We start from the raw sequence: 21,907 nt of genomic DNA, 5'->3' as shown, positions 1-21,907 counted from the left end.
CCATCGGTGAGGGATGCTGTCCGCCTGAAGAAGGAGTCCTATCGGGCCTTTTAGGTCTGTGGGACCCCGGAAGCAGCTGATGGGTACCGGTTGGCGAAGCGGCATGCGGCTCGGGTTGTCGCTGAGGCAAAAACTCGGGCGTGGGAGGAGTTTGGAGAGGCAATGGAGAAAGACATCCGTACGGCTTCGAGGCGATTCTGGTCCACCATCCGAAGTCTCAGGAGGGGGAAACAGTGCAGCACCAACACTGTTTATAGTGGGGATGGTGTGTGGGCCAGTGGGTGGAATACTTCAAAGACCTCCTCAATCCCACCAACATGCCTTCTGTTGAGGAAGCTGAGCCTGGGGACTCTGGGTTAGGCTCTCCAGTCTCTGGGGACGAGGTCGCCGAGGTGGTCAAAAAGCTCCTTGGTGGCAGGGCCCCGGGGGTGGATGAGATCTGCCCGGAGTTCCTTAAGGCTCTGGATGTTGTAGGGTTGTGTTGGCTCATGCGACTCTGCAATATTGCATGGACATCGGGGGCAGTTCTCCTGGATTGGCAGACTGGGGTGGTGGTCCCCCTGTTTAAAAAGGGGGACCGGAGGGTGTGCTCCAATTACAGGGGTGTCACACTCTTAAGCTTCCCTCTTAAGGTCTATTCAGGGGTCCTGGAAAGGAGGGTCCGTCTGGCAGTCGAACCTTGGATTCAGGAAGAGCAGTGTAGTTTTCGTCCTGGTTGTGGAACACTGGACCAGCTCTACACCCTCAGCAGGTCCTGGAGGGTACCCAACCAGTCTACATGTGTTTTGTGGACTTGGAGAAGGCCTTTGACCGTGTCCCTCGGTTTGGATTTCTCAAAGAAATAAATGTCTCAGATTAGATGAAAATGCCTCAGAACCAACTGTTGAACGTAGCTAGCACAAACAAAGCCAACAACGAATCTCAGCTTCTGCATTGGAAATTCATTATTTTTTAAAATTCTGTATTTTTGTTGAAAAGAAAATGGTATCGGGGTTAGTAGTATTGTAATGGTTTTGTTTTTTGGGGGTTCTTTTATTGCCAATTTACTTCCTCTAATGTACAAATATGAGTGATTGCAATCGTACATCTGCAATCTGATGACAATCAAATTTTTGACAAGTTGAAGCAAAACAAAAACATGTTGAACTCCAACAGAGGAAGCCCTGGGGCTGAAAGGTAAATCTCAGCTGAATTGTGTGATCCTTTTTTTTTTTTGTTGTTGTTGCTTTAAAGTTTTGAAGACCTGAGAAACTCTGTGACGTTTTTCCCAGTATTATAATGTCTTAAAAAAAGTTCCATTCTAATTAATTTATTATTTTGTAATAACCCACTGCTTAATGCAATTTTATAAGGTCTGATTAGACTGGGATCATGTGTTCACGCAAGTTGTCACTCAACAAACGGCAGTGTATACCAAAAGCAGTTATGTGCTGACCTTATATATGAATATGTACTTAGAGATTAAAGCAGTTCCCACAGTGGCTTAGCACCTGTTTTTCCAGCTGACACCCTTATGAAGTTAGTGGAAAGAAAGATAAACAGGGCAAAGCTTGAAGCAAACAAGGGCCACAGTGATGATCCAGTATTTATTTAAACTTTGATATTCTCTGCAGTGGTTCACATGTTCAAAGTAAAAAAAAAATAAAATAAAATCCCTCGAGTAACTGGATGACGGCATGCGCATTGATGTTCTTTTACCCTCCCATATTTATCCTCAATGTCATACCGCCCTCCAAGGGAAAAACTAAAATCCAGATCAGGAAGATCTTCTGAAACGCAACGATATTTGGAATAAAAAAATAATTCATAGCTCAGTGAATTCTACCAGCCACCTGCAGTTCCCAGCTATGCACAGCAGGGAGAGCTTTTCCTCAATAAATCGACAGTGAGCCGTTCAACGGCTCTCGCCTTTGAGGTGATTAGGATCAGTGCTTTGTCACAAACTGCTTAAAGATTTGACCCAAAGATCTCGAACTCGGGGGAAGCAGCCATATATGCAGCAGGAAAGCTGTGTAACATGGAGGAAAATAATACTTAAATTTCCACAAAGAAAAAGCAAAACACATTTTCATATTCCCTTTGGCACACCCCTATGAGGGAAGTAACAGAACCCAACAACACTTAAAACATATCGCAACCAAATGTTAAAACCAACAGTCCACAGACAATAAAAATAAAGGAAAATACATGTTTGGTTCTGTCAGAGTATCAAAGTAGTAAAGATAACGTCACATTCCTCTTGTAAAGGCATAATTCTGTTGCTGCTATCAAAAGAGCCACATTGGCAGAGAACTCTCCCAGAGCAGCTTGTAGACAGAAATGTCCATGTTTACATTCATTATTGTGTAGAGTATACCTCCATATGCGAGCAATAGGCAACTCCACATGTAACAGACTTTATTGGACCTTTTGCTTCTTTGTAATCGCATACTCAATTTTGTCCAATACCAGAAGGAGTCAAGTGCCATGTTTTGTACTGACCGAGCGTTGATTCGTACCCACCAGGGGGACGTTACCCGCTTCAAAACTGATGATTTAAAAAGTGTTTTTAGAATCTGCTCACAGCCTTTTGAAAGGAAACGTGGCTATGTGCTATCAGTGAAGACTTTCTTTCCTGTGGTTTGATCCGTGATCAAACCACATGATAGAACCATGTCACAGCTGGTTTATACAGGAATAAGAACACCAGTCTGTGACAGTGGGGGGGTAAAGTCTTCTTGAAAACCATCTAATTGAATTAAATTATAAGTGCCATTCAAGAGTTTTTGTGACTTTATACTTTATAATTTTAAAACCAACAGAACTACAAAAGGAAGTAAACTAAATTTCATTGGGTACAAATGTGGCAAGTTGGTAAAGGGGGGAACTGACTTGGAGCTCATTGTGTTTCATGCGCTTTTATGCTTTCAATATATACAATGTTAATTTTCATTAAAAACATGTAGAAGTTTGGTGTACTGCACTTCTTTTCACAGTATCCATGAGTGAAAAAGCATGACATGTGGAGTTTTTAAATTTGCAAAGTTACAGGACACAACCGACCTTACGTGTGGAAACGTCTGAACTTTAAAAGGAAAAAAACTTTTTGACTCTCACTTTAATAAAACACAGTCTAATGGACGTAAATCAGTCCGTATGTTGTGAAAATGTACATGAGACATATTTTCTTGTCTTAATGCCTGAGATGAATGCAGACTGAGAAAGACTCAGAGACAATACAGAGGTATGCATGTTTCAGGTGTGGCCAGACACTCGCACAACTTCTGGATCAGTTCCCAAACAGTTGTGCGTACGCGAATTTGTCACATGCACGGTTACTCTTCCACCAAGCACCACCGGCTCAGCAATACGCCCTCACTTCGCTGGTGTTGCAATCGACTCCTCTGATTTACATACTTTCCCACACAGTTGTTCTTTTTGGTACTCCTCCCGCATTTCCTGGTTTCCACTTATATGAAATGCTTCAGGTGTATACGCACAAGGTTTCTCAGCTGTGTTCACCTGTCAGCTGAACCCACTTAAAACAACAAGGTATTGCAAAAGCTGACACAGCTGCAACGACTGGGAAATTAGTCATATTTTCTGTTTTCAATGCGACTGATCTCTGAGCGTCCATGTAGAGATCAGTAGTCGTCCTTCTTGAGTGAAGTCAGTTTCCATACTGAGCAGAAAGTAAAAGATGCTTTTTCTGGGTGACTTGTGTCCAACAGCACAACTGCCCAGTTTTGGTGTTTCACCTAAGGTTCTGCTGCTTACCGGCTAAACAATCTGGGCCTTGTGGACGTATGAAGTGTGGGGGTTATGATTGTGAGGCTGAGGGCTCATCCTGTTCTTTGAGAAATTCGAGCTGGAGGCGACGCTATCCTGGTCGTCAGGATGCTCCTGACTGGCAGGGCCGCCCAGTCCTTCGTCGATCTCATCCTCGTCGTAAGTTACTTGTGGATATGTGCAGCTTATGGGAGGGGGCTGGTAGTTCCTGATGGCGCTTCCTGAATGGGAACCCCCATCTGTTGGGATGACGGCATTGCCGTTCATCTGTCTTACGATCTCCGTTGAGCGGACCACAGGATATGTCGGTTGAAGCAGAGGAGGAAGCAACCGAGGGTCCTGCTGCAATGGCAGAACAGAGACGATCACTAGTCCCATTATCATCAGGCAAATATGCAAGGGGTTAGTAAGCTGGGTGAGAAGTTTTCCATAACTTGGTAGATGCAAGCTTAGACATGCCGCAGGCAGCATGAGACACTTACCAAGGACATGTTGCTGTTTCTCACATATTGCTCTATTCTAAGCCGGGTTTCACTGTCCCGATCCATAGGCCTGTCCCTCCCCCTCCGGGAGTTGCTGTAGATGGACGGTCTGCCTAGAGAGTCATACGCAGGAGCCCCTCCTCCGCGCCCACCTGAGACAGTTGATCTGCTGTCACGGCAACGGGCCTGCTCCTGTAAAAGCAGAAAAACATGCTCTTTTTTAACATGAACAGATGAACTTATCAGCTGCATAGTTAGTAATGTTTCCTGGTTGTGTGATAAGGTGAGTTTGCTCAGAGCTATGAATATGCAAAGCTATATTTCTGTCCCAGCCAGGATGTTTTACAATTCTATTGTGACTTTATCTGTTTCAGGGTCCTGCAAAGGCACTCATGCCCCTGAACATTTTCACATTCTATGGCTACACTGGATTTCTAAAGTCAGTAAAACAACAAAGTTTATTTCAATAAAATACATTAAAATAAATATAAAAAAGGAAGCAAATAGAGGATGCAGCCTTCTAATCAACTGTCTGAAACACACAGAAGAGCCCACACCAAAAAATCCTGAAATATTATCCTTTTGCCATGACACAACATCTAAACAGCAGTGCTTCTATTCTTCCTTTCAGAGAGGATGTTAGCATGGTATGAAGCTAATGGGTGATATACTCTTGATAGGAAGCTTATGGGTGATATAATTTATTTGTTAAGATGCTAGGAAGCTAGTGGCTCTGACATTGCCTTGGTTTTATTTCTCTTAAACCAAATCAAATCTAGCTATCACCACCTTACACCTGTGGGTTAAGGTGGATGTTAAAATATAGCGGTTTGCTTCTTTAGCTAAACAAAGCCTCTTGTGTTTCCTGAGCTGTACTTGTCAGGAAGTTTCTCTGCAGTTTGCAGCCCATCTACAATCTATGCGACGCTTGGACATGATCGACTTTGGTAGTGACGTCAACATAAAAAGTGTTTAGCTCTTCTCCTCATCAGGTTAAACATGCACTCAAAGTGAAACCGGTTTTTTTCCTGTTGTCAGAGGATTATCATTCCAAAACATTAGGAGACGAAGCGAGTTTGCCATTTAAATTTCAAACTTTCCCATTCACCGATGGGTCTCTGCATCACCAGAGGCACAGAACTCAGAAAAATTTTCAAAATCCAATCCTCCAGCACAGAGGTTCTCCATTTTTCCGAGGTGTGTGTGGTCCATACTAGTTTGCCATCGTTTCATCTTATTTATTAGTCATACGTAGTGTCAACATCTGACCAAATTACACTAAGTGTAGGTTGAGTCACACCAAACCAGTAGATGGAAATGAGCCTACTTCAAATGTTGTTTCGTTTGTTTTTGTGATGTTTTAAAAGTTTGAACAACATTTGTAGAAATTGGAGCTAAGTTATATCTTTGACTAGTAACCAGTGACTTTTTGAATCTATTAGGCTTACATTATCAGACAGTGTTTTCATACTTCAAAATCAACAGCCAAATTACTTGTCTACAAGTAGTTTAGAGAGGAGTGAGGATGTAAAGCCAAAGAGCCCAAACGTCCCAAGAAATTGCCGTCTGAAAGGTCTTTGGTTATACATTGTGTTACTGTTGATGACAAAGTCTGAGACGCACTACATTCAGATCGGAAATGCTGAACTTCAGAACTTAGCCGCGCGGCATCTGGACAGTAAAGCCTCAGTCCCAGGCCCCGGCCTTGCATGCAGATTTACATTGACCTGTAGACTGACCCCGAGGGATGACAGGCTGTTCCTCAGGGTTCCCTCCACCTTCAGAGGGTGGTGTTCCTCAAGCTGCATGAAAAGAAACACTCGTTAAAACGGGTGGAGAAAAAATGACAACTAATAAGAGGTCTGCTGAAAATGTAGTGATTTCAGCACATAAAAGACTAACTTCTAGTAACACCTCTCTGGCATCAGTGCTGACAGAGTTCACCCTCCTGAACGAAGCTTGTCTGGACAGAGTGCTTATTTGCTCTCTGGAAAGATATGAGATGGGAAAACAACCTTTAGCCGAGGTTTTAATACTGCATCACATATAGATAATGTATATAAAACTAGATTCAAATTTGTTCATCTTTCTTCACATTGGCTCACACATTTGCTGTATTTTCTGTCAAAACTGCTTCATGGCTTTTAACTTGTTTTCATTCATGCATATTTTATCGATTTGCCCTCTGGAAATGATCATCTGAATCTGATTTGATCTAATCTTGATTAAAAAAACAAAAAAAAAACAATCTTGTACTTTTTCTGAGTCAACTCCTTCTTCAGCTTCTTGTTCTTGCGTTGGTGGTGACAAGCGAGAACGAAGAAGGTGACGAGCATGAGAACCAGCAAGCCGGCCGCCGTGCCTCCCACGATGATGAATATCATCCACTTATCAGGAACACAACAAGCTGTGGAAGCACAACGCTCAGATTAATGCCGTTCACACACAGATTCCTCATGGATTCTCACAGTTTGCGTTAGAGTGAAGGGTCATTCTGTCAGCTACCTCCTAAAGTGATGGTCACAGTATCCTTATCTACACCCTCTGAGTTATTCACCAAGCACTGATAGGTGCCGGAGTCGTTGGTGTTAAGGGGTCGCTCAAAGACGAGTCTCCCATCGGGGTGGGGAACTGCACCGCTAGGAAGCTGTCCACCTAATCTGGAGGCAAAACAAAAAAAAAATTCAGCTGCATCATGTAACTTTTATAAAGAATATGTTATTTTTAAATATTTGTTAATACTGTCACCATGTTGTCACCGGTCTCAGTTTGATATGAGACCAATAATTTGTAAAAACACTGATCTCCTCCTGCACCTGCTCCCTGAACTGCTATTCACCTCTGAAGAAATACACTGCTCCCGTTCAAAAACAACACTCCGTCTCATGTATTTGCTGCTAAATGCGCTAATGGCAGAAAAACAACTTTTAGCCGTTCTTCTGCTGTTGTCAGGAGCAACGCTAACTAGGCGCAGCATTTACAACAGGATCTGCCTACATGGAAAAACTGTAACGGTAGCAGAGAGTCGGGGGAAAGGGGCAGCGGTATGAGCAGCGCCACACGAGATTGAGATTAACAGCACTAAGACCTGCCTCTGATTGGTTGTTTCTAGTTAGCATTCAGAGAAGGCAGAGGAGCTCGAGTTTTTTCACAGATTATCGGTGTCATACCATACTGTCACAACATAGTCAGAGTTACAATAAGTTAAAACATTTTTTGATAACATTACGTACTGCAGCCTTAATTGCACTCTACAAATCAAGAAAGGAATTATTGATGAGATAAAATCCCAGTTCCAACTCACTACCAGCCATGTTGGAAATGTTGAGCAGATGAGAGCAAAATTATTCAACAGTTCTTTCTGTGGATTGCTTGTTTTGTTTAGTTTTTAAAAAAAAATAATTACCATGATGAAACATAGTGGTGGTGGCAGCATCATGTTATGGCATTGCTTTTCTTTACAAGGGTCTGGGAAGCTGATCAGAGTTGTTGGGAGGATGGATAAGTGCAATGCCGGAAAAGAACTTTATAGGTTTTTAAAACCAATAATGCTACATTGGGCCACACACTATATACTGTTAAAAAAAAGAAACAAATACAGAACAACAAAAGATTTCAGAAGGGCACTTCTTTTGTCCAAAGGAAAAATGTTGGGTGCTGCAGCCCCACCTAGAGTCCATCTGAGCGCGTCCCTGTTTGGCAACAAGCAAACAGGAAAGCTCAGCACATAAAGATGAAAGATCATGACGTTTAATTGTTCTGACAGCTTCGCACCCAATCTTAACAGTATTCTTATTTTTTAGAAGAGAGGGCGTGAGGCAAAATAGGCATTTGTTCAGCTAAGCACCCAGACCAGCTGGGTGACTCACAAGTTCAGCATCTGTGAAGGGAGTTGCCCCACTGTAGTTGTTGTTTTGAATGCATTTCATTCACTTTACATAGATTAAAGTTTCATCATAACTTATTATCAACTTATTATCTCTCAAAACACACTCACATGCGCGTCCCCACTGCTATACACAAAACACAAAGCTTGCTGGGCTAGAAAACACGCTTGAACTACCTAATAAGACTTTGGCAAGAAATGGTAAGATGGTAGAAATATGCCAAATGAAAATACTTAAGGGGTAGTTTAGAAATTTTGAAGTCAGTTTCTGCTAAAAGGTAATAAGTGGATAATACAGGTACATTAAAAATATATTATCATTAGATACATAACTCTGTAAACAAACAGATTCTTCAGCCATGACATTTTGTGGTTATATTGCTCGTCTTCTGGACATCTAATCAGCAGCTATCGGTTATTCACAACAACCAATGATTGAGTGACAGTGCCATGAACATCCAGACTCTAAATCATAGGAATGTAATGAGGCATAATATTAAAGCTTTTGAAACCATAATATTAACAGAATGACCCCTTAATAAGCCAGACTGAGTTCAGTCAATCCGGGCCTGGATCGGACTACGTCAGAGTCAACGCTGAGCTAGCAAAACAGCCCAAGCTTGGTTGTTTTTAGCCCAGACGTTTCCAGGTAGGCGCCATTCCACGAGGCTAACGAGTTAGCTTTCACACAAAGCTCATTTATTTCACAGCGCTCCGTGTCACGAATCAGAAAGAGGAACTTGCTGTTTTTACATCTGCATCTAGCACGTCAGAGTGATAGCATCACTCTCACAGCTTATCAGACATATCCACCACCTTCATTTCCTCTTCACCACACCCCCACCACTAATGGCTAACTCCACCTCACTTCTCTGCTCCTGGTTCACCTCTCTCATTTCTGCTCATCCCTTTCCCTTTTTCATTTGAACCCTCCCCCCCACCTCTTCTTCGTTCCCCCTTCTTCGTGTGAAACTGTCTCATCTGTCTGCTTTCGGCACAAGCCACAACACGACACTGTGACACAAGCTATTACTTCACCTGCTGCCACTTACTCCCAACAGGTTTGCCTGCCGCTGCGGCTGTTATGTGAGTAAGAAGAGGTTGAATGTAACAACAGATTTTGGGTGCAGATTCACTTCCCAGTGTGTCTGAGTGATCGGTATGCGTACGGTAAGCGTTACTCACAAAAACACCTTTACAATAGGTGTTTCCATGACTAACAGCAATTAATAAGCATATCATCATCATCATTAAGTCTGCAGCAGCTCACAGAAACACCTAGCAGTCCTTATTGTACTTCTGAAGCAGAGAAATCTATTCTTTCTGTATTTTTTGTCTTGCAGGCCCAGCTGTCAGCTTTCATTATTTAATAGGAGCCGTGACTCTTTCTGTTTGCAGAACACATTTTTCTAGTCGCGCCACGCCCTGAGAATATTTAATGCAGCAGGCGGTGGATCTGAGAAATACTTCTCAAATGAAACCCAAAGTTGGCTTTAGTTTTGGCCTGTGAGTTCAACATGCGTACTGATTGTTGATTAGTATTAGGGCAGCACAAACTCACAGTTGGTTTTTAACAATTCAAGAGGAAATGGTGAAACTCGCTGAGCAGATCTCTTCCTGCTCTGGAGCGTCAGGGTGCAGCACGTTGCAGAAATATTCACAACTCTAGTATCTTTTCAAACTTTCTCAGCTTAAAAGCATGAATTTAAATGTCTTACTTAGATTTTATATGGTAGACCAACAAGCAAAGCACAACCGCAAAACTTTTGCCCTTACTTTTTTACTGTCAGACGGTTGCTATGATGCGTAACTGGGGCAACAAGGTGTTGTACAGCTGGGAGCAGCTGATTAGCATCTCTAAAGCTCAAATAATACCTAAACTACTCTTACATCAATCATAAAGGGCAAGGTTCAAATCCCCAGTTCCAACGTCTCTCTGCTTGCCTTTCTAACCAAACCACCACATAGAGATTTAATGAAGGGCAGCGAAAGCAAATGAAATGCCAGTGGTGGGCACTGCTACCTACAAAGTTAGTTGCGCTAACCCTAAAGCGCTACACCAACACATTATTTAGCAGAAGCTAGCGCTGAAGTGGCAGACCAACATGTTGATGTAGCACTTCACCAACACGTTAGCAGACGCTAACGTTATAACGCTAAATTCAATTCAAATTATATCACTCCTTGAAAGACTACAACCTTCAAGCACCCATTTAATTTTGACATATTCCGTAATGCCCAGGTTGTTGTATTTATGTTAATATCTTGTCAACTACTGTCCATGTTTTATTTTGTCCTCGTATGTTTCTTGTTTGAAATAAAGTTCCTGGGGGGTTGAAGGGAAGAATGTAGAGGAAATGAAGCTGCTACAGTTCAAAATATGAGCACAAATATAAACGTCTTACTACTTGAAAAATTCATAAGTCAATAACAAAGACTTCAACACAGATGTTGAACATTTTTCAACTGCACAGCCAAGTAAAGAACTGCTTTTGAACTCATCTGGAAAAATCAAATGAGGGGAAGCTAAGAGCTCTAGTTTTCAAAGTTAGCAAAAATGCTAAACCGCTAACTGAAAAGTTAGCTCTGCTATTTATAGCACATTAGTAGATTACCGGAAGTGTGTCCATCACTGTGAGGTGGATTAGCACTGCAGGTGACATCCAGAACATGCTACTGTGATTTTCCTGTGTCGACTCTCCTGTCCGGACGCTAAGTTGTTAGCATGTCATGTCAGTTGAACATCAGACTGACCAGATTTCCTTCCTGCCCACAGCACCGCCATCCATAACAACTCTTTGAAGACACTTGGACTATATGAGTTATGAGAACATTTATTTTCTCTTTGGTATATCTGAAGTATTTGTAATTGAATTGAATTAAAAAAAAAAAACTGGTGTAATTTGGTGACAGAGTGGTGGAGTCCCTTAATAAATTAGGTGGCATTGAAGGTAAATTGCATGAGATCACTAGTAACCAAGGGTTGCAGTATAAAACAACAACAACCTCTGAATCTGTTGATGCTGTGCACTGCTCAGTCTTTCCTTTTTGGCCACTATGCAAAATGATATCTATACTGAGAAATTAACACTGCACATCCACCTGAACACGTTAGTATCATAGGGAGACATGGTGTTAGCAGCATCATGTTAATCAGGAACTTGTCAGGCTTGTTGGCACGATTGGATCTAAATACAGAACATTACTTTAACAAAGCCTGCTAGAGGCCATTTAGTTTGAGTAAATCTCAGCTTTTTTTTTTTGTACAAAAAATGGGCAAAAATTTCAGCCTGGATGAGGAAAGCTGTTCTAGACCATCACAAAATAGATAAGTTAACAAAGTGTCAACTTAAACATTTGCGCATTACACTTTTCATCTTTTTTTTCTTATTTTGTAAAATCTTCTTAAAAAGCCTGGAATTATTTTTTCTTCCCCTGCAAAATAATGTGTTACTATGTGCTGCTTGGCACGTTATCTTAAAATGCATTTAAGTTTGTAGCAACAAAATGTGAAAAAGTTCAAGGAGGATCGATGATAGTTTTGCAAAGCACTGTGACATCAGCAATCACCTGAGAGAAGTAACCTGTGTAAAAGGCACAAGTGACATATTTTGTAGTCTATCATTCCCACATTATATCACCAAACAAATCAACAAACATCTTAGACCAACTTTCAAGCATGGTAGAGTAGAAGTGTAATATGGGTTTTATTTCACAATCATTCGAGTTCACCATAAACTCCTCTGTTCACCTGTACTCCAGTCAAATCTGTCCATGATCCCAAAATGTTCTTTTCAAATCTTTTTTTTTTCTTTTTTTGCGCGTGTGGTCCGATGTAGCATTTTCTAGATTTAAAAGCCTATTCTACGACTCCCTCAGCATTTCTGTAATTTTCCCTGCCTAAAACTACCTGTAATAAATGTCAGACCAGCCAGCCAGCAGATGCCCCCCAAAAACACTGACCCCAACCACAGACTAACATTGTAGCATGATTGAACAGCCTACAGGAAAAATTCAACTGTACAGAGAACTAGGAGGTGGGGGCAGATGAAGAACACCCCACGTCTAATGGGTATTTTACATCTAAAATGACCGGGTAGTATCATTAAATATTACCTACATCCTGGGAACAACCTAATTGCAACCTCAACAAACATCCCAATTAAATTCACAACATAACAGGCCAAAAATAATTTGCACGTTTGCTCTGCAAGTATTAACAGAAGCACCAGCGACCAGACACATCAGACGGTTAGTCATGCAGTTCCTAGACAACCAGAGGGCTAGGTGAGTTTGTTGTACCTGGTCCAAGTACGGGTTGGCTCAGGGCTTCCTTCATGTTTGCACGTCAGGGCAGCGTTCTCCATACCGACAGACCATTGTTCACTGTAGCCAGACACTTCAGCATTTGGAGGAACTGAAAGAAAGAGAAGCCATTTTCAGGCTCTAATCATTTAAGTCAATATAAGAGGGTTGTGCTTGCCTTTCTCTCTACTAGTGATAGTGTAATCTGAAATGATGTAAATAGCAACAACTGATTCACTGCATGTATACTCACAGTGCACCACCAGTCGGTTTTCGATCCTGCGCGGACTGCCATATTCTGGATGCTGAACCAGGCAGTCCAGCTTCTTTCCATTCATACTCCTCAGAGGGTGCAGAGAGAAGTGTATGGAGACAACCCCCTTGTCAGAGATCAGTTTGCTAGCTTTACCATTCAGTTCTGTGTCCCAGGAGAGTTCAGGAAGTGGGACGGCCACAGAGCGGCAGGAGGCCACCACCTTATAGGAATCGCCCTCCTTTACAACCACAGGATCCAAGGAGCTGATGGGAATGGCTGGAAGGAGGATTGTTACATGAGTTTATCAGAAAGAGGACAGCTAGTGCAGGTTCAAGACTATATATTGCAATTAATCTATTCCACAAAAAATAAAAACACTCAGACCCATAGATCTGACCTTATTTTTCTGTCCTACTTTTAGTTCGTTGACCATGTACAAATAAACTGTACATGGTCAACTAACTAACATCTGTACATGGTTCAATCCAGTTAATTTCAACTCAGTTGAGATTTAAGTTAATTGAACTGAATTTAACTTAACTTAGTCTGATTGAATTAAACAGAATCAAATTGAACTGAATTGAATAAACATGAGTTGAGTTGAACTAAATTCTGATCAATTTAACTTAATTGAACTGAATTGAAGTGAATTAGGTTACATTGAACTGAACTAAATTAAACTGATTTGAAACACGTTTAATTTAATTTAATTTAATTTAACCAAACTCGACTGTTAAATTGAAATGCACACAATTCATTTTAACTACATTGAACTGAACAAAGTTGAATTGAATTAAACTGAAATCAACTGAATTAAATTCAATCAGAACCATTTGGATATTTTTCTATTTTTATTATTATCATCACTTCTTATTCCAATGAGTAAAAACAGGTCAGATTATCTTTGTTATTAAAAGTTGTTTAAAGATCTGAAACATAGAAGCATAACAAACACAACATGTCTAGCTACTATGGGTTCTGATGCCCATGTCCACAGAAATTTTGAATCCATCTATAAAAAATCTGTGGCAGCCTGATCTAGCTGACATCTAATTGCAATCATATGCAATACTAATGGGTGTGTAGCTAGGCAATATGAGGTTTTATTAACCTGAGGCAGAGTGACTTCCCACACCATTGAAACACAAGATTAATATGCAATAGTGGGATAGAGCCAACCAGTATCACTTGAGTACCCTAACTAAGAGGAAAGGTTGTAACATATATAAGAGAACAATAGAACTATGCAGTTTTTCTTCTGTTTTAGAGACATACAAAATATTTATATACCTAAACTAAAGTGAACAATTAGGTTGCATTTGTTGTTCATTACTTATATTGGGTTAGTTTTTACCCACATTACATCAGATTTCTGAGAGATTACTCACTCCACACGGTGAGATGCATCTCTTTGTCAATGCTCCCAGATGGGAAAAGAGTGATCTGACAGAGGTAATCGCCTTCATCGGAGGGCTTTGTGCTGGTGATGACCAGAGCCGAGTCCACTATGGGTTGATTGCTCTCGAAGTGCACGCGGCCTTGCCACTTCTCGGACGCTGCACAGAGAGTGGAAAGTGAAAGAGGTCAGAGAGTTAAAGAGACATTTAAGGAAGGAAGTGACTGAAAAAAGTCCAGTGAGTTCAGAATAGACCTCCACGGTCTGACCTGCACGGCTTTCATTCACAGCATTTTGGTAGTTAAAATGTTAAGGCAAAACAGCAAAATAATTTTTAGTCAGCTTTATTTAAACATAGAGTCACAGTTCTGAGCCATCTTGCTTACTTGGTCAAACAAACAAGAGAGCAAGATAACCTATAGAAATAATGTCAGTGTGAAGAGAGGGGAAGTAGATCAACGACATCTGTCAAACTGTAAGTAGCAGATAAAGTAGAAAGGGTAGAAAAACAACATATATAATCACAAGGCAATTCCAACTTACTATACTGGCCATCGGTCATGTGTACAGCAATCATCTGCTCCTTGTTCTCATCAAGGCCTATCTTATACCAGGTGACCTGCACCACCTTCTCTCCGTTCAGCTCGTACGGGCAGGACAGGACGGTCTCTTTCTCCTCCAGAGTCGTTAAGGAAACCTTTGATGGAGAGTCTTCAGACTGTCCCTGTATCCCCATCACTGAAACACAAAGGTTGGGAAAAGATGAAGATAATCATTGTTGTGCCACAAAAGAGGACACAGACCCCCTTCAGCTTATTCAGATTTTGTCATGTTACAAATAAAAACTCCAGTCTATCACCTTGTGATGTTTTGTGATAGACCAAGACAAACAAGTGCATAATTATGAAGTGGAAGTAAAAGGGTGCGTTGTTTTTTCAAATAAAAATCTGAAAAGTGAAGCACATTGCTTGTATTCAGCCCTCTCTCTGAGTATCCTAAATAAAATCAGCGTCTACATAATTACAGAATCTTTCCATCTTTCTGGATGGAGTTTGCATGTTTTCCCCATGGATGCGTGGGTTCTCTCCAGGTAATCTGGCGTCTTCCCACAGTCCAAAATCATGACTCTTTATTGGTCTCAAATTATCCTTAAGCATGAATGCTTGTCCACGTTGTGAGGGGCCAATCGAGGTGGCTCAGGCACCTGGTTAGGATGCCTCCTGGTCACCTCAATGGTGAGGTGTTCCTGGCATATCCCACCAGGAGGAGACCCAGAGGAAGACCCACCTTAGGATTCCCCCAGCGGAACTTGCCTGAGTGGCAGAGGAGAGGAAGTCCGGGTATAAAACCGTTCACCAGTGGCTCTTTGGACCCTCAATGGTTCCAAGTAACCTTCGATAAAACGTCATAAAGAACCACCAGGTTTTGTGAAAATAGTTATAAAATCTAATTGCAGGTATTCTAAATTTTCTGTTTTTATGAAATAATTTCCTTGAAATTCCACAACCAAAAGTACCAGCAGACTAATTTTTTTTTTTTTTTTTTGCAGTTTGTCTGGGCGTTGAGTGGATTAGTGGGTAGAGTGCGCACCATGTGTAGAGTCTATAGCCCTCAATGCAGTTGTCCTAGGTTCGTTTCCTGGTCTCAAGCCAATTGCTCTCTCTTCCCCATTTAATGAAAAAGATCAACCTCCACCTCCATTTGACTTCTTTCCAGCAAAGACGTTTTACACACATCTGCAGTTATATTTCAACTGAGCCACCAGCGATAGCACAGCTAAATCAGAAAGTTATTTCACCTCATAGACAAACAAGTCTGCTATGTTTTATGATTTTCTTTATTTTCAGATCTAAAAATAGAAATAAATGATGCCTCCTTAAAATGAAACATCTTCTTAAGCAGATAAGTATCTAAAATTATAAGTTGTCTATCATTAAATGAGTTTCATTAAATAAACCAACAAGGCCTCTAACTCTTAAATAAAATCCTGTGCAAACAATTGCCTCAGTGGGATTTGTTCCACTGTTTCTGACGCCATTAGCCCATTTTCTATGTGATGTTTCTAAGATCAACAAAACACATAAAACACCATCAGACTTTGTACGTGAAATGAACGACCGAGGAAAGAAAAACAAAGAAGGAAAACAGGATGTCTACCAAGCATGCTGAGTACCAGCAAAGATATGTCACTTAACTAGTTGCTCAGGATGGGTTTTCAAAGCAAACTCTCTGAGGTTGCCTCAGCGTCCGGACACCACAGTCACAGGGGCCTCCGAGCAAAATTTACACACAATGGCCTTGTGTATTAGGTGTCTAACACTCACAACACACATAGTCAGAGCTGTGATGTTGAACTCTGAAACCTGAATTTAATAGTTGAGGTGCACCTGCCTGTTTGCACCTGTCAGGAGGTTTCGTTTTTCCTGGCACGCTGCAGTGGAGCTGAATTTGCAGATACAGAAAAAGCTCATTGTTTGCTTTGTGACAGCTGTAATTCCAGAGGTGATGTTGACAACCTGCTCTCTGATTCTGTTCATCTGATAAGGCACGTGGCAAAACAAAAAGATAAAAGCAACACACAGGAGATGCCATTATAATTATGTTATTTATTTCAACATGGCAGACTGGTGAGTGGATCAGAGCTGAATTACAGACTTGCTGTTTGCTTGTATTTTTAGACAACCTGCTTCTATCTCTAGTTTCACTTCTATATGACATAACTAACAGTTTCCCCTCCTCCAATGCAGAAATGCAAATATTTCTACATAAACCACCTGGAAGCCCAGACCCCATCGCTGAAGGTCGTAGAATCTGATCCTGACACTGGTTCATCAGTCGGTGTGCAGCTGACGGCCGTTGGTGCCGACCCTGAGGCAAACACAACTGCTAAATTGCTTTCTGCAATCCAGACCATGAGGAAGAGAGCTGTACGAGAAGCAACTCAGCGTGAAGGTTTAGACTGAACGTTGACAGGTAATAATTAGGAGAAAGCTAATACAACTTGTTCAATCTTGGCGGGGTGGAGTGAGGGGCGGGGGGGAGCAGCCGAGTATGTTCTCTCTATAATGCAGAGAACTTTAAGAAGGAGGAAGGACAACAGAGTAAAAGTCTTTTTTTGTTTTTTGGCTAGATTAGATGATTTAATGACTGTTGTTTTACCTGCAGGTTAGCTGAGGCTCAGCACATTGCTGTTTGTATTATAACATATCAACCTCTGTAGTGTAGCCTGGTATGCTAGCAGTGCTAGCTAGCAGTGCTGCTCATTTTAAAACCCTCAGCGCCTAACTTTGTCCTCCCAAAAAACAATTTGACAGCCACCACTAATCGATCGCCAACAATAACATTTTTGCTGTTGTTGTGTAGGAGTGTTTCTGGGCACAGAGCGGTAAAGTGGCTGGCCTTGGTAGCTAACTGTGTGTAGGGTGTGGTATTTTTTTAAGGAACTGGTTTACACTGCAGTTGTTTTGCTACAACTGGCCACCAGAAACACATAGTTTGGATTTTGAAAAGGATTAGAATCAATGCTAAGAGCATTTTCTCCATTCATCTCTCCAAATGTCACTTTCTTATATGTTAATTTTAATCTCATTTTATTTTATTTTATTTTATTTTTTTATCTTTTGTAGACCTTTGAGATCTCAAGATAAAATGGCATTATAAATAAAACATACTATTATTATTTTTATTTTTATTCCTGACTGCAGTCAATTCAGTTATTATCCTAAAATAGCATTAATGTTGTCATAACTCATTTCTTCAGAGTTGTATTGCATGATGATGCTTTGGGAAGGAGCAATCTCCAGTAGAAATCAGTCTCGCAATGAATCTGTAGAGGCCTCTGACTGAAAGCTGTTAATGGGACAGTCTCATGGCTGTCAGCTAACAGCTCAATGTCTGGATAGCAGAGAAAATATTCCACAATAACATGTCCTGGATGACTTCATCAGTTGTTAGCAAGAACTGCTAATCCACCTCATTTGCTTTTTCCACTTTTTAAATCTGTCTGGCCATTAGGTTAGAAAGCCGGGCAGAGAGATGTTGGAGTCGGGGCTATGAGATTGCTTGAACTTCCTCCTTCTCTCTCTGCATCCATAAAGCCTCCTCTCAACTCCTCTGGGGTTAAGGGTCGTAGTTCAGGTGTCAGTTTGAGCTTTTTTGAAATGCTAATCAGCTCCTCCTAGCTGTAAAAACAATGTCTTGTCAGCAATGTTGCACATCATGGCAACTTCCAGAAAGTAAAATAGTAAGAGCAAAAATCCTATCAGTTGCACAGAATCCAAAACCAGAGGGATTTAAAAAAGCAACGTCTTAATCAAAGAAAGATTTTTTCAAGACAAAAATCTTAAAAAAAAAAAAAAAAGAAGAACTAATAAGAACTTACAGAGCCACCATTCTAAAATTGGTATCTCAAAAACTGTTGCCAAAAAACAGTTTTGGCAACAGTTTCATCGATACTTTTCGATATCCAGGTAAATGCTTCTTTTGCCTCCATAATATTGCAGCTGCAGTATTATGGAGGCAATATTTACAATGAGCCAAGAATCCAATCCCATTGATCAGTGTAATTAAGGCTGGGACTGGGCTGGACGTCTGCTGCAAGGTAAGTAGAGGGTGGAGCCCAACTTCCTCCAACAGATCATCCACCTTGTAAACAATAACACGTCAGAACGTTTTAGATCTGTAGCAGTACAGTTAATAAAGCAGCTAAACAGGCTGATATACAAAATCAGAGGCCATTTATGAGGTCATCAAGGTGCAGCACTAATTATATTATTAAAGGTGTAAAAATTGACATTATTCACGTAGGAATGTTTGTCCTCCATTCACACGCACAAAGCATGCAAATCATCAGGACATATGAATAAAGTGATCATTGTAGTAGAGTGGCATAAAAAAAAAATATTTTTTTAAAACACTGATACTCATCCAAATGCAGATATATTTTAGGTATGTTTTCTCTGTAATGGTTTTGTTTATTTTTATTAACTAGGACTGTTGAAAACTCAAACACCAATCAAATGAGTGCTGCAGTTTTATCTCAACATAGAGTAGAAGGCATAGAGAAAACTACTGTAGGGACACATCAATCCAACACCATTAAGGACAATATCTTAATAATTTATAGCCCTTACATAACTGATCCAGCGACTGCTGAGTGCTTGCAGAGTGGATGGTTTGAGGAGAACCAATGATTATGACGTTATTGCTGCTCCTAGCATGCTAGGATGATGACAGAAAACACAGGTTGCTTTATTAGTGGGTGACAATACCTGCTTCGTGATTCAAAAATATTTTTATTGTTGGCCACAAACTTGTTGATCCTAATCAACTGTCCTGGAAGTGTTTTTTTCACCAGTGGTGGGCAGACTCTGGCTAATATGCTATTAGCCAGAGTCTACCTGGCTAATAGCTATTAGCACTTGCTAATGTGCTAATGGCGGAGCTAATTTTTCAGTTAGGGCTTCAGTTATTTGGCTAACTTTAAAAAACATTTAGCAAACCTAGCTTCCCCTCATTTAATTAACCACCATATCACTTGGCTGTTTTGTTATATTTCTGTTGAATAAATTTTGACATTCAAGTTTTCATCATTGACTGTTTAGAAATGTTCTAGTAGTTACATGTTTATGCTCATGCGTGCTTTCTGACTAAACCAATCAATCAATTAGGCAAAATCAGCAGTAACATCAGCAACACTCTCTAATCATAAAACTGGAACCATGAGTGAAAGATGTGTTCTAATCACTTCCTGAAACGCAATTGTCCAATAACAAATTTGACCCTATTGAGGTCAATTTACAATGTTATAAGACATGTTGTGCCATTAAAACACAATAAGTATCAACATGGCTGGAATTAGGATTTTAACTTCTGCTAAATACGATGTTGGTGTAATGCTTCAATGTCAGCAAAACTAATGTAAATGGTAAGTGCTTTAGGGTTAGCTAGCAGAGCCCACCACTGATTTCTACTACAAAAGACGTTAGCTTTCAGTGCTTTGCTTCATCAAAATAACTTTGGAGGATCTTCAGAGTTAACAGGATTATCATTAACCTTTCAAGAAGTGGCAAGAGAACAGCCATTGTTAAGAAGGACATAAAAAGTCCTGCCCACAGAATCCCACGAGTCTCATCAGACATGCGGCAACATAAGGAACAGTTAAAGCTATAACGTTGACACATTTACCTAAAATACAAGAGGCGGAAAACTGCTGTTGGTCTATCACATCACTATCCGAACAAAACACAATAAAGTTTGTGGTTCCAGATGCGAATTAGCTTTAATTAAGTCTTGTGCAACAGTTGGTTCTAACACTGTGTGTGGGACAGTGTAATGAGTTGGGAAGGATGTGATTCATGCGTTTACCATCAGTGTGTTGAGAGACTAAGTTTGCGTTTGCGTGTGTGTGGTTTGAATGTTTGTGACCCTGGATGAGGTCTGGGCCTTACTGTGGAATCTGCCTGCACTGCATTACTGGAATAACCCTCAGCCTCTCCTGGCTTCATGGATGGAAAGCCGATCTTTTTTCCCATAGGTGTCACAATCATATCTATCATCACAAGGATTGTTGTTGACTTCATTACGTTTCCAAACAACCGCCTGTTGACAGATCATGGTGTGCCAAGAAGTTTCGCACTGTAGAAATAGAGTGGGCCGCTGGGGGGTGTAGCGACCTTTTGACCTGTGGCATTTTAAGGCTTAACTCATACAAAGAAGAAGGGTTCATGCAGTTCCTAAACTTCGGTAGGTAGATTGGTCAACAACAACCTGTTTTTCCTGATCTATCAGAGTTCACCCCCAGTGTTTTCCACAAGGCCTGCTCTGACTGGCATAAAACAAAACCTCTACACTAGAAATCCAGACTTGGCATATCACATCGGCTGAAAACAACCTTACTCTGTAATCAACACAAATGTTTGTGACTTTATGAGAAGCCTTCAAAGCACTTTCATACCATCCAGGCTTTGTTTATCATCATAATATTCAGTCACATCCATGTGTTGTAAAAAAAAAAATTAATCTTACCGAAGATCTGGAGCCCAAGGAGACCCAATGAGAATCTGTAGAGCAGAGATGTCATCCTCCTTTGGCGTTACTGCTAACTGTGCACAAGCCGGGACGCCGTCAGCACGGCTATGAAGCTCATCGGTCCAGGTGTAGGATCCAAAATTAGTGGGCAGCCATCATGCCTCCCAGTGAGTGATCATCCTCAAGAATGGTCTACTCTGGGAAGATCCTGGTCCTGTCAATAGAGCCGTGGTCCTCGGGGTAGAGTGTGGTAGGGATTCTGTCCAGGAGTGAAGTTAAGCCATCAGGTTGGTCGTGTGGTGAAAGAAGGTGCAGCCTTTGCCTGTTCGGGATACACCTGTTTGCGCTCTGCCTCTCACTCCCTCCCTCTCTATGCTTCTCTCTCTCACATAAACACACACACACGCACCCACGCACACACACACACACTGAAAAACTCACTTTTCTGGTTTAGTGAAGGCATCATGACAGTTATTTTCTCGTCTTTACTTGCTCGGCTCAGAGGAGAGGCAGGTGAATAAGCATGCCCGAGAAAACCTGTTTGAACCTCATCCCAATGACACAGAGCGCGGATCATAACAGCCAGGCTGAGACCGAAACTGGAGGGGCCTCCTCCCTCTGGAGGAAACCAATGACCCCTTTAAGTTGAAGAGGTATAATCCTAAACGTAAAGGTCACAATGGCCTGTAACTGAGAAAAAAGACATGAACTAATCTCCCCACATTAAGTGTTTTTATTCTCACAGTAATGGTTGAAAGCTGAAAGAATGTAATCTCCCTGTTCAC

The 21,907-nt window shown here is 41.1% G+C and overlaps 1 protein-coding gene across 4 annotated transcripts; it reads right to left on the bottom strand.

Moving 5' to 3' along the window:
* Nucleotides 1-1,572: 1,572 nt before the first annotated feature.
* LOC103480171 (nectin-4-like) lies at nucleotides 1,573-21,495 on the bottom strand. Of its 4 annotated transcripts, none has more exons than XM_008435036.2 (11): nucleotides 21,120-21,495; nucleotides 14,637-14,831; nucleotides 14,086-14,253; nucleotides 12,695-12,973; nucleotides 12,439-12,553; nucleotides 6,756-6,910; nucleotides 6,507-6,657; nucleotides 6,153-6,237; nucleotides 5,972-6,052; nucleotides 4,251-4,442; nucleotides 1,573-4,110 (listed from the first exon to the last, which is right to left on the bottom strand). In XM_008435036.2, exons 1-11 carry the CDS (start codon nucleotides 21,172-21,174, stop codon nucleotides 3,760-3,762), a joined length of 1,827 nt encoding a protein of 608 aa, XP_008433258.2. In that variant the 5' UTR covers nucleotides 21,175-21,495; the 3' UTR covers nucleotides 1,573-3,759. The 4 variants fall into 4 exon arrangements, with proteins under 4 accessions (XP_008433258.2, XP_008433259.2, XP_008433260.2 ...); XM_008435037.2 differs by having other exon boundaries at nucleotides 6,165-6,237; XM_008435038.2 differs by having other exon boundaries at nucleotides 5,990-6,052; nucleotides 21,120-21,494.
* Between the last annotated feature and the right edge of the window lie 412 nt (nucleotides 21,496-21,907).

This window comes from Poecilia reticulata, chromosome 18 (genome assembly GCF_904066995.2).
Source record: "Poecilia reticulata chromosome 18, P_reticulata-male-v2, whole genome shotgun sequence".
Lineage (NCBI taxonomy): Eukaryota > Metazoa > Chordata > Actinopteri > Cyprinodontiformes > Poeciliidae > Poecilia > Poecilia reticulata.
The sequence above is the reverse complement of the archived record's forward strand: the minus strand, read 5'-3'. Positions and strand labels throughout refer to the sequence as shown.

Coding starts and splice junctions, on each gene's coding strand:
- LOC103480171 (XM_008435036.2), bottom strand. CDS start 21,174: ATGACATCTCTGCTCTACAGATTCTCATTGGGTCTCCTTGGGCTCCAG. Junction 6,911..12,438: donor CCAACCCGTACTTGGACCAG/GTACAACAAACT, acceptor TTTTGCCTCCAG/ATTAGGTGGACAGCTTCCTA. Junction 6,238..6,506: donor AAGGAGTTGACTCAGAAAAA/GTACAAGATTGT, acceptor ATATCTTTCCAG/AGAGCAAATAAGCACTCTGT.